This window comes from Oncorhynchus tshawytscha, unplaced genomic scaffold (genome assembly GCF_018296145.1).
Source record: "Oncorhynchus tshawytscha isolate Ot180627B unplaced genomic scaffold, Otsh_v2.0 Un_contig_4556_pilon_pilon, whole genome shotgun sequence".
Lineage (NCBI taxonomy): Eukaryota > Metazoa > Chordata > Actinopteri > Salmoniformes > Salmonidae > Oncorhynchus > Oncorhynchus tshawytscha.
In genome coordinates this window covers 233,062-245,062 of record NW_024609635.1, presented here as the reverse complement: position 1 = coordinate 245,062, position 12,001 = coordinate 233,062, and the positions used below count along the sequence as shown (strand labels likewise).

Below are 12,001 nucleotides of genomic sequence, written 5' to 3'. Positions count from 1 at the left end.
CCCCAATGGAGAACTCCAATCACGGTTTGGAAGTGACTGGAAAAGACAGGAGGGAGCGAGCCGACCGGTGAAGTGACGATATCTCGAGTCACTTTTACCAAAACTGGGGGAGCGTCTCGTTCGTAGGTGATGATGTAGAAACCACATGTCTACGTAATGGAAAACCGATCTCTTGGCTTGAACCCCTCCTCCCTCTCATCCCACCCCCTTCCTCGCGCCCGCCTCTCTCGAGCGCAGGGGTACGGGACCACGCACACACATCCCTACCGGATGCGTTATACTTTTGGGAGAAGGGAGGGCCGTAGTCAGCTTATTTTCATCAACAAGGTGAGGAAGAGAGGAAAAGAAGAGGGGGAAAGAGAAAACAGAAACTATCCGGATAGGAGAGCAGCAGCAGTGCACTGGGACTCTATCAGAGAAGCATGGATTATTCATTTTAAAAAGCCTAGGCTTTATTAAATATTCAACACGTTTTTTTTAAAGACGCAGGAACGACGGGATTGATTCCTGCTGGGATTTACAGTAAAAACGAGTAGCCTTCAGCAACGTGACGACGCGACTTGATTTGGATTCGGGGCTCCAGCGATTTGCTATGCGTTGTAGGTTAGAAAGCTCGGCTGCAGTGTTCGCATAGGGATGGTACCCCTACGGGTTCATTAACGGACCGATCCCATATCCACCGTCACCCCGGGAACGTACGAACTAATATGCAATGGTTTTTTGTCCAGAAATCCCCTGCGTTCCGCCGACTACACGCTAGCTCCGCATGTCTGTCTGCCGCACCGCTCCCCCTGTGCGGCAGATGCGATCTAAAGAGTCTATTTGGGCTTCTGACGCGCCGGCCAGGCGGCAGCAGCAGTACCCGCAGCAGCGATACCGTTAAGGAGCAGGAGCAAGTGGAGGAAACTGCAGCATTCGCCTTCATTCTGAGGTATAACGAAGCGTTTCTGCAGCTAAACGCCAACGCGAAGGACCCTGGGATTCACCTGTTCTGTTCTATGGTCCAGCTGGTTGGGCCGAGTCGCAGAGCTAAGCCCAACGGGACCTGGCTGTTATGCAAGCGGGGGGAGCGAGTCCCCATGAGGGTGTCTAGGCTGCTGGAGCGCTCCTCGACCAAATCGATGAGGTTTCTTTGGAACATTTACAGCAAAGGATCGCATATGCTGCAGTGTCTTTGTGGCAAGAGTCTCAAGAAAACCAAGAACCCAACTGGTGAGTGAGAGACTGAGAGAGTGACAGAGAAAGCGAGAGAGAGACCCCCCTGTGTGTGTGCGTGTGTGTGTGTGTGTGTGTGTGCGTGCGTGCGTATGGGTGCGTGTGCGTGCGTGTGCGTGTGTGTGTGTATCTCCCCCTGTGACTGCACTGTTAGGCGCAAGCTTGTGGTTGCTGGTGTGTTGTAGCTGCAATCGCAATTGTGCACCAAGTGAGCGCAGGGGGAGAGCAGGAGAGGGAGAAAGAGGAGGGGAGGAGGGGGTGAATAACTTATTTGCGCAGACCCCACTACCGCTGCCACTGCTGCTGCTGGTGGTGTGTGTGTGTGTGTGTGTGTGTGTGTGTGGAGCGCGCGCGTGCCAGAAGCGCAGCAGGAAAAAAGCCAACACACAAAAAGAAATCCCTTAAACGCAACGACACAGCAACACATATATTTCAGCTGTAGCGGAACTTTTTTCATGTGATTGTAGGGCCTGTTATGCCACTTCTATTTAGCTGCAGACTGTATCGAGGCTGCGTCTTTTCGCTGTGCTGTGGCTGCCGCTGTTCTCACTCGGGTTTGTTCGGGTTTGTATCACTGCAGTAATGCTCACTTCTGCAACACTTCCACGGGCTCAGCTCAGTACTGGCCCAGTCAAACACTCTGCGGCCCTAAACCTAAACGCAATGTTTCCCCTTTACGTCGATATTAAGAATTCACCAAGGCTGCATACGAATTGGACATCAAGACTATCTGTTGATGCAGCTCACCTAGATACGTTGCCATGCTGAGATATACACAGCATTTTTTTTTTTGCATAGAGCTTTTGATCTATAAATAACATCATCAGATATTCCAACAAAAAGGCCTATAGCATCTCATGCAAAGCAATGCGACATATGCTGCACCAACAATGGAACATGTAGGCCAACTTTGAATTACACAAGGCCTACCACGTCTTTTCTCACTTCCCCAAATAGGTTGTTTTTCTAGTAGGCCTACACTGAAAAAAATAAGGTTCTTAAATAGTTCTTCCTCAGCTCTTAAAGGGACAGTTCGAGATTTGGCTGTGAAGCCCTTTATCTACATCTCCAGAGTCAGATTAACTTGTGGAGACCATTTGTATGTCTGTGCATGAAATTTGAAGGAAGTTGCTAACTAACAATAGCGAAATGTGTTATTCTAGCTGTTCCCATAGACTTCCAGTATTGCACTAACGCTAGTTAGCGTTAGCTCATGAAACTGCCTCTAACTTCCTTCATACTGGATGCATATACATCAAAATTGTATCCACGAGTTCATTTGACTTTGTTGAAGGCAATAAAGGGATTCATTGCCAAAATCACGAACTATGCCTTTAAGGTTCCTTGGAGAACTCTTGACTGATAAATAGCCTTTGAGTTAAGTGGGGTTTCTTGATGTGGCATCTACAGTTCTTCAGAATTCTAAAAGGTTTTTGACATGTACGGAAGCCTCCAGATGTGTCCCTTTCATAGCACACAGCAAATTGGCCAGTGTTAATGGTGTTTATTTTTCAGTGTAACATTTCTAGTGTTGATTCGGAAGGTAAATTAACACTGGATGAGTTCAATTAACACTGGAAGAGTTAAATTAACAATAAGTGGTGAAAAATAATCCCAGTGTTGGTGTTAATATCCAGAGTTGAAACAAAATCATGCCCATCATTATCATATTTCCCAGCATTCTCTATTGCTGTTAGATTTTTGTTTCAATATGTGGACCCCAGGAAAAGTAGCTGTTGCTTTAGCATTAGCTCATTGGGATCCTTATAAAATGAAAAATACTAAATATCTATATTTTTTGCATGTACATTGATTGATGAATTAATCTTATGCTACTCAAATATAAATAGCATACATTTTTGTAAACGTATATCATTTGTTACTTGGACTTATTGCACATGTTACTGAAATGGTTGTTCCAGTTTAGATGCTTAAGGTGGTCTCATACGTTAGTCTTCCCAACCCTAGCAGTCATTCTGAATGCAGGGTGTGGGTGAATAAACATTCCAAATGTTGGATATACCCACTTTTCATGGATTCCAATAAGAATTACATATCATTTTGCAAAACAGCATAAAATGACTTGCAGGTCTGACGTGACGTGTAAACCTTGAGTTTCAGGACACTGTATAAAAAGGCATTATGTCATATGTATTGTATTGTTTAAATAATAACATTTTAAAGATAACATGTTCACTTAGTATCTCTACTTGGTGAAGGCCACAGGATTGAAAATTAATGAATGCAACAACCCTTTCTATTTCACTAAGTAGTCACGGGTGGTAAACACTGCAATTTGCTCGAAGGCAAGGCACACTGGGAAATTTACCACTGAATTCACAGGCGGCTGGTAGCATCTTAATTTGGGAGGATGGCTTATAGTAATGGCTTGAATGCAATTAACGTCTTTGGGATAAGGGGGCAGCATTTTAACTTTTGGAATAGTGAATAGTGTGCCCAGAGTGAACTGCCTCCCACTCAGTCCCAGATGCTAATATATGCATATTAGTATTGGATAGAAAACACTATGAAGTTTCTAAAACTGTTTGAATGATGTCTGTGAGTATAACAGAACTCATATGGCAGGCAAAAACCTGAGAAAAAAATCCAAACAGGAAGTGGGAAATCTGAGGTTTGTAGTTTTTGAACTCACCCCTATCGAATACACAGTGGGATATGGGTTATTTTGCACTTCCTACGGCTTCCACTAGATGTCAACCGTCTTTAGAACGTTTCATGCTGCTCCTGTGAAGGGGGGGGCAGATGAGAGCTGTTTGATTAAGGGGTCTGCCAGCAGCCTCGTTCTCAGTCACGCGCATTTCACATGAGAGGTACAGTATCTCTTGTTCTCTGGGATGGAACATTATTGAACATTTTAAGTTAAAAACATCGTAAAGATTGATTCTATACTTAGTTTGACAAGTTTCTTCGACCTGTAATATAACTTACAGGTCAAACTGGACCAGAACGCGCTTTTGGATTTGTTTACCAAACGCCCTAACAAAAGAAGCTATTTGGACATAAATGGACATAAATGATGGACATTATCGAACAAAACAAGCATTTATTGTGGAACTGCGATTCCTGGGAGTGCATTCTGATGAAGATCATCAAAGGTAAGTGAATATTTATAATGCTATTTATGACTAATGTTGACTACCCAACATGGCGGATATTTCTCTGGCTGGTTTGGGCTCTGAGCGCCGTTCTCAGATTATGCTTTTTCCGTAAAGTTTTTTAAAAATCTGACACAGCGGTTGCATTAAGGAGAAGTGTATCTAAAGTTCCATGCATAACGTTAAAATTTTCATCAACATTTATAATGAGTATTTCTGTGAATTCATGTGGCTCGCTGCACAATCACCACATTTTTTGGAACTACTGAACATAACACACAAATGTAAAATAAGATTTTTGGATATAAATATGAACTTTACTGAACAAAACATACATGTTTTGTGTAACATGAAGTCCTATGAGTGTCATCTGATGAAGATCATCAAAGGTTAGTGATTCATTTTATCTCTATTTGTGCTTTTTGTGACTCATCTCTTTGGCTGGAAAAATGGCTGGATTTTTCTGTGAGTTGGTGGTGACCTAACATAATCGTTTGTGGAGCTTTCGCTGTAAAGCATTTTTGAAATCAGACACTGGGCCTGGATTAACGAGAATTTTATCTTTAAAATGGTGCCTAATACTTGTATGTGTGAGAAATTAGATTTATGAGATATATGTTGATTTGTATTTGGCGCCCTGCAATTTCATTGGCTGTTGGCGAGGGGTTCCCAGTCCTAGACAGGTTAATGGAATGGTATCAAACACATCACACATATGATTTCCATGTGTTTGATACCATTCCATTCACTCCTTTCCAGCCATTATTATGAACAGTCCTTTACAGAACCTATTAGAGATCTATAAAGAACCATGCATACACGTTTATTTTTAATAGGTCTACACAATTGTAGCCCTCCACAAGTCTGGCTCATCTTTGGGAGCATTTTCCAAATGCCTGAAGGTACCACATTCATCTGTACAAACAATAGTACACAAGTATAAACACTATGGGACCACGCAGCCGTCATACCGCTCAGGAAGGAGACGTGTTCTGTCTCCTAGAGATGAACGTATTTTGGTGCGAAAAGTGAAAATCAATCCCAGAACAACAGCAAAGGACCTTGTGAAGATGCTGGAGGAAACAGGTCGAAAAGTATCTACAGTTAAACGAGTCCTATATCGACATAACCCGAAAGGCCACTCAGCAAGGAAGAAGCCACTGCTCCAAAACCGCCATAAAAAACTACGGTTTGCAACTGCACATGGGCACAAAGATTGTACTTTTTGGAGAAATGTCCTCTGGTCTGATGAAACTGTTTGGCCATAATGACCATTGTTATGTTTGGAGGAAAAAGAGGGGGTTTTGCAAGCCGAAGAACACCATCCCAACCATGAAGCACGGGGGTGCACGGGGGTGCCCAACCATGTTGTGGGGGTGCTTTGCTGCAGGAGGGACTGGTGCACTTCACAAAATAGATGGCATCATGAGGTAGGAAAATTATGTGGATATATTGAAGCAGCATCTCAAGACATCAGTAAGGAAGTTAAAGCCCTGATCTCAATCCTATAGAACATTTGTGGGCAGAACTGAAAAAGCGTGTGCGAGAAAGGAGGCCTACAAACCTGACTCAGTTACACCAGCTCTGTGAGGAGGAATGGGCCAAAATTCACCCAACTTATTGTGGGAAGCTTGTGGAAGGCTAATCAAAATGTTTGACCCAGTTAAACAATTTAAAGGCAACGCTACCAAATACTGATTGAGTGCATGCAAACTTCTGACCCACTGGGAAATTAAAGCTGAAGTAAATCATTCTCTCTACTATTATTCTGACATTTCACATTCTTAAAATAAAGTGGGGATCCTAACTGACCTAAGACAGGGAATTTTTACTTGATTAAATGTCAGGAATTGTGAAAAACTGAGTTTAAATGCATTTGGCTAAGGTGTATGTAAACCTCCGACTTCAACTGTACAGGACCTCCCTCCAATAGACATTGAAACATTGCAGTGAATCGCAAACTTCCACAAGTCAGTGTCGAGGGAGAGACTGTGGTGGAACTGGAATCTCATAATGCTCTGGGTCCATAGTTCCAGCACGTTCCAGCACAGCACAATTCCACATGATTCCAACCAAATAGGTCTTGTAAACAAAGCTTCTTCAAAGCTGACTGATACTGTATAGTGATTATACTAGGCTGTTATCTGCAGAAGCTATATATTAGTTTGTTGTGACATGGGACAGTGGTCCAGTCACTTTTGATAGAAGAAACAACATTGCAATTGTAAATACAGGCATTTCAGTTTAGTCAGTGTCTAGTTTTGCTATCACTGAGAGAGAGAGAGAGAGAGAGAGAGAGAGAGAGAGAGAGAGAGAGAGAGAGAGAGACTCTTGTCTTCTATAGGCTTCTGACCCAGACTCCCAGCAGATGGTTATATGTTCCCAGCCTGCTCTGGCTTATAGCTGCCTGATTGCTTGGTAGAGGGCCTTTCACTTGTTTGCTAAATACACCCGGCCTCAATAGCTTGTACTTGTTGTTTTGTTTGTCTCTGTGTGTGAAGTAGCTCTTGGCAGCCACTGTCCATGGTGCTGACCAGGGCCATTAGAAAACTGGGAGTGTTGAATGGACAGCTCCAAATGAAGTACCTTATACCAGGGGGAGCCAGCCTTTCTCCTGGGGAGCCCCTGCTACAGGTTATTTCCCCCACTTCTGCAGTGCAGTTTAAATCCAGAGAGAGAGAGAGGGAGAGAGAGATTTAACAATCAGTTCATTTCAATTGTTTATTTCACTTTTATTTATGATCTATTTGACTTGCTTTGGCAATGTAAATATATGTACTATATATAGTACTTAAAACAAGCTTATCGCTGTGCAGATACAATGCTATAATTCCTTGAACGAGGTTTAGATTGATTGAAGCAGAAAGTGTGTGAGTCAGACAACAGCTCTATTCCCAAAGGTACGACTCATCTCTGCTACAGGACTACTTTCATCAAGAGCTCCCATAACAGCTCATTCTACAGGGAAGGTTAAACAGCACCCAAATTATACCCATTAAGGTCCACTCGCTCTCTCTCACACTCTATTTCTCACACACACACACTCTCGCGCTCTTTCACACTCTCTCTTTCAAACTCTCTCACTGACACTCACTCACAATGTCTCACTCTCTTTCTCTCTCTCTCTCTCTCTCGCTCGATCTATCGTTTCAATATAAGCCACTTAGCATCACTGACCGTCATTCATTGTTTAAAGAGAAAAGGATGATGTTATTTAATGCTTCATATCCCATTTATCCGTGTCCCAGCTAGAAGCTTTCTCACTTCCTTTCTTCCTCTCTCTCACACACACACACACACACACACACACACACACACACACACACACACACACACACACACACACACACACACACACGCACACGCACACGCACGCACACATGCACGCACGCACGCACATGCACACACATACAGGCTCACACACATGCACAAACACACACACACACACACACAAATGCACATGCACACACAAACACTCACACACACATGCACAAACACACACACACCACACACACACACACACACATACACGCATGCACGCACACACACAAATGCACATGCACACACATACATGCACACACACACATACACAAACACAGTCACACACACACACAAATGCACATGCACACACACACACACACACACACACACAAACATGTAAAGACACACCCACACACACACACACACATATACACACACACACACACACACACACACACACAAACACGTAAAGACACACCCACATACACACACACACACAAACATGTAAAGACACACCCACACACACACACACACATATACACACACACACACACACACACACACACACACACAAACACGTAAAGACACACCCACACACACACACACACATATACACACACACACACACACACACACACACACACACACACACACACACACACACAAACACGTAAAGACACACCCACATACACACACACACACATACATACATCCTCAGGGGTTGAATGTTGTATTGACCGCTGCTGGATCCATGATCAGTTGAGGCCAGAGAGAAAGGCCAAGGGTCAGTGATACACAACATTAACTCAGCACATCAATTTCTACCCCATAACAGAATGAGAAAATGGTGTGTGTGTGCTGGGCATTTGAAGATTATTGTACAAGATGGTCCTTTGAGTCTTAGTTTTGTATTTTGATTGAGAAACCAGCATTCTATATTAGCACATGGGCTCAATACAGACAGCCAGGGTAAGGTCCTACAGATTGCCACAGGGGTGAACTCTATGTGGAGCAGGCATCCGGCTTTGGCTTGCGTAAATGCCCAGCTAATGTAACGGTGATAGCATTAGCATCCCTCAGACTGCAAGTGCAATTCCTATTGGAAATGCTAACAGGTAGCACCTCTCGCTATACAGCTTTGTAATTAAGCAATAACACACAAGGGGTTGTGGTATATTATCAATATACCACGGCTAAGGGCTGTTCTTAGCCATGACGCAATGCACTACCTTATTGCTATTATAAACTGGTTCCTAGCGTAATTCGAAAAGTTTTAAAAATGTTTTTTTATACCCATGATATACAGTCTGATATAGCACAGCTTTCAGCCAATCAGCATTCCGGGTTAAAACCACCCAGTTTATAATAAAGCTTATATCATTGCAGGACTCTCAGGGGATACGTGATAGGCTTTTTTCTGTTCAAAGGAAACAGTTTAGGATTATGTCCTCCCTTTCATATTCACTGATCTAACAACAGGAGAGAAGTAACAGCTGATGTGCTGGTGACCTGACAACAGGGCAGAGGTAACAGCTGATGTGCTGGTGACCTGACAACAGGAGAGAAGTAACAGCTGATGTGCTGGTGACCTGACAACAGGAGAGAAGTAACAGCTGATGTGCTGGTGACCTGACAACAGGAGAGAAGTAACAGCTGATGTGCTGGTGACCTGACAACAGGGCAGAGGTAACAGCTGATGTGCTGGTGACCTGACAACAGGAGAGAAGTAACAGCTGATGTGCTGGTGACCTGACAACAGGACAGAGGTAACAGCTGATGTGCTGGTGACCTGACAACAGGACAGAGGTAACAGATGATGTGCTGGTGACCTGACAACAGGACAGAGGTAACAGCTGATGTGCTGGTGACCTGACAACAGGGCAGAGGTAACAGCTGATGTGCTGGTGACCTGACAACAGGAGAGAAGTAACAGCTGATGTGCTGGTGATCTAACAACAGGAGAGAAGTAACAGCTGATGTGCTGGTGACCTGACAACAGGGCAGAGGTAACAGCTGATGTGCTGGTGACCTGACAACAGGAGAGAAGTAACAGCTGATGTGCTGGTGACCTGACAACAGGACAGAGGTAACAGATGATGTGCTGGTGACCTGACAACAGGACAGAGGTAACAGCTGATGTGCTGGTGACCTGACAACAGGGCAGAGGTAACAGCTGATGTGCTGGTGACCTGACAACAGGAGAGAAGTAACAGCTGATGTGCTGGTGACCTGACAACAGGAGAGAGGTAACAGCTGATGTGCTGGTGACCTGACAACAGGACAGAGGTAACAGATGATGTGCTGGTGACCTGACAACAGGACAGAGGTAACAGCTGATGTGCTGGTGACCTGACAACAGGAGAGAGGTTTCAACTGTTCTGCCTGCGGCTATGGAATCCTGACCTGTTCACCGGACATGCTACCTGTCCCATACCTATTATTTGACCATGCTGGTCATTTATGAACATTTTAACATCTTGGCCATGTTCTGTTATAATCTCCACCCGGCACAGCCAGAAGAGGACTGGCAACCTCTCATAGCCTGGTTCCTCTCTAGGTTTCTTCCTAGGTTTTGGCCTTTCTAGGGAGTTTTTCCCAGCCAACGTGCTTCAACACCTGCATTGCTTGCTGTTTGGGGTTTTAGGCTGGGTTTCTGTACAGCACTTTGAGATATCAGCTGATGTACGAAGGGCTATATAAATACATTTGATTTGATTTTGATTTGATTTGAGGTAACAGCTGATGTGCTGGTGACCTGACAACAGGAGAGAGGTAACAGCAGCTGACAGCTCCAAACTGGAAAACACCTTTATATACAGTGATACATTGATCTGGACAGCCCCAGACTGGAAAGGTTGCAAGTTCAAATCCCCGAGCTGACAAGGTACAAATCTGTCATTCTGCCCCTGAACAGGCAGTTAACCCACTGTTCCTAGGCCGTCATTGAAAATAAGAATTTGTTCTTAACTGACTTGCCTAGTTAAATAAAGGTTAAAAAAATATATTTAAAAAAACACATTGATCTGGACAGCCCCAGACTGGAAACAAACATTATATACAATTATACATTGAGCTGGACAACCCCAGACTGGAAACACCTTTATATACAATGATACATTGAGCTGCCCACCCCAGACTGGAAACACCTTTATATACAATGATACATTGAGCTGGACAGCCCCAGACTGGAAACACCATTATATACAATGATACATTGAGCTGGACAGCCCCAGACTGGAAACACCTTTATATACAATGATACATTGAGCTGGACAGCCCCAGACTGAAAACACCTTTATATACAATGATATATTGAGCTGCCCACCCCAGACTGGAAACACCTTTATATACAATGATACATTGAGCTGGACAGCCCCAGACTGGAAACACCTTTATATACAATGATACATTGAGCTGGACAGCCCCAGACTGGAAACACCTTTATATACAATGATACATTGAGCTGGACAGCCCCAGACTGGAAACACCTTTATATACAATGATACATTGAGCTGGACAGCCCCAGACTGGAAACACCTTTATATACAATGATACATTGAGCTGGACAGCCCCAGACTGGAAACACCTTTATATACAATGATACATTGAGCTGGACAGCCCCAGACTGGAAACACCTTTATATACAATGATACATTGAGCTGGACAGCCCCAGACTGGAAAAAGAAGCGAAAAGGGAGATTTGCTGAATTGTCCATTTCTCTTTTTTCTCTGAGCTGCACTATTAGTACAAGTCCTGTGGGAGTTCTTACTGCTGAGGTTGACATGTCAGTGTGTGTGTGTGTGCGTATCTGTGTGCGTATTTAAGTGTATGTGTATGTTTGTGTATGCGCAATATCAAATCAATAGTGGTAAGTGGTAGCTCTCTTCTCTATTCTCTTCTCTCTTTCTCTGTCATTTCATGTCTCTCTGTTTCGCTCTCTCTATCTCTCTCTTCTGTGACTCTGTGGCCCGGGCCTGAGGCATATATATTTTTACCACCCACCACACTTCCTCTTAGTCTGCTGGCTGGTGTTAAAGGCGTGTGCCCAATACATAACGTGGTGCGGTTTGCACCGCTGCCTCTCCTGTTCTGTATGTCTAAGAGGAGTTTAGATGGCATACACCTTCCTCTACTTGCCGTTGTGATTGATTCTTATTATGTAATGACATTACAGGGTTTAGTTGACCATTCTGACGGTTTCTCATTATGACATCACAAAGGACGTTGTTAACCATTCTAAATTAGTCTCTTTATGACATCACTGTATATTCATTTTAACAGATCCCAATTGATGGCATCACAAATGACTTTGTTGACCTTTTTAACAGATTCCAAATGATGACATCACAGTTGATGACGTGTACTGTATAATTCTGACAGAGCAAAATGTAATTTTTGTTTAAATAAT

At 43.6% G+C, this 12,001-nt stretch overlaps 1 protein-coding gene across 1 annotated transcript in view; it reads left to right on the top strand.

The window, feature by feature from the left end:
• The first annotated feature begins 230 nt into the window (after positions 1-230).
• The window catches only part of LOC112235969 (fibroblast growth factor 14-like), a 67,704-nt gene continuing 55,933 nt past the window's right edge, over positions 231-12,001 (top strand). The window contains exon 1 of the mRNA XM_042316535.1: positions 231-1,212. Within this exon, the coding sequence (XP_042172469.1) occupies positions 708-1,212 (505 nt within the window). The 5' untranslated portion in view covers positions 231-707. The remainder of the gene's footprint in view (positions 1,213-12,001) is intronic.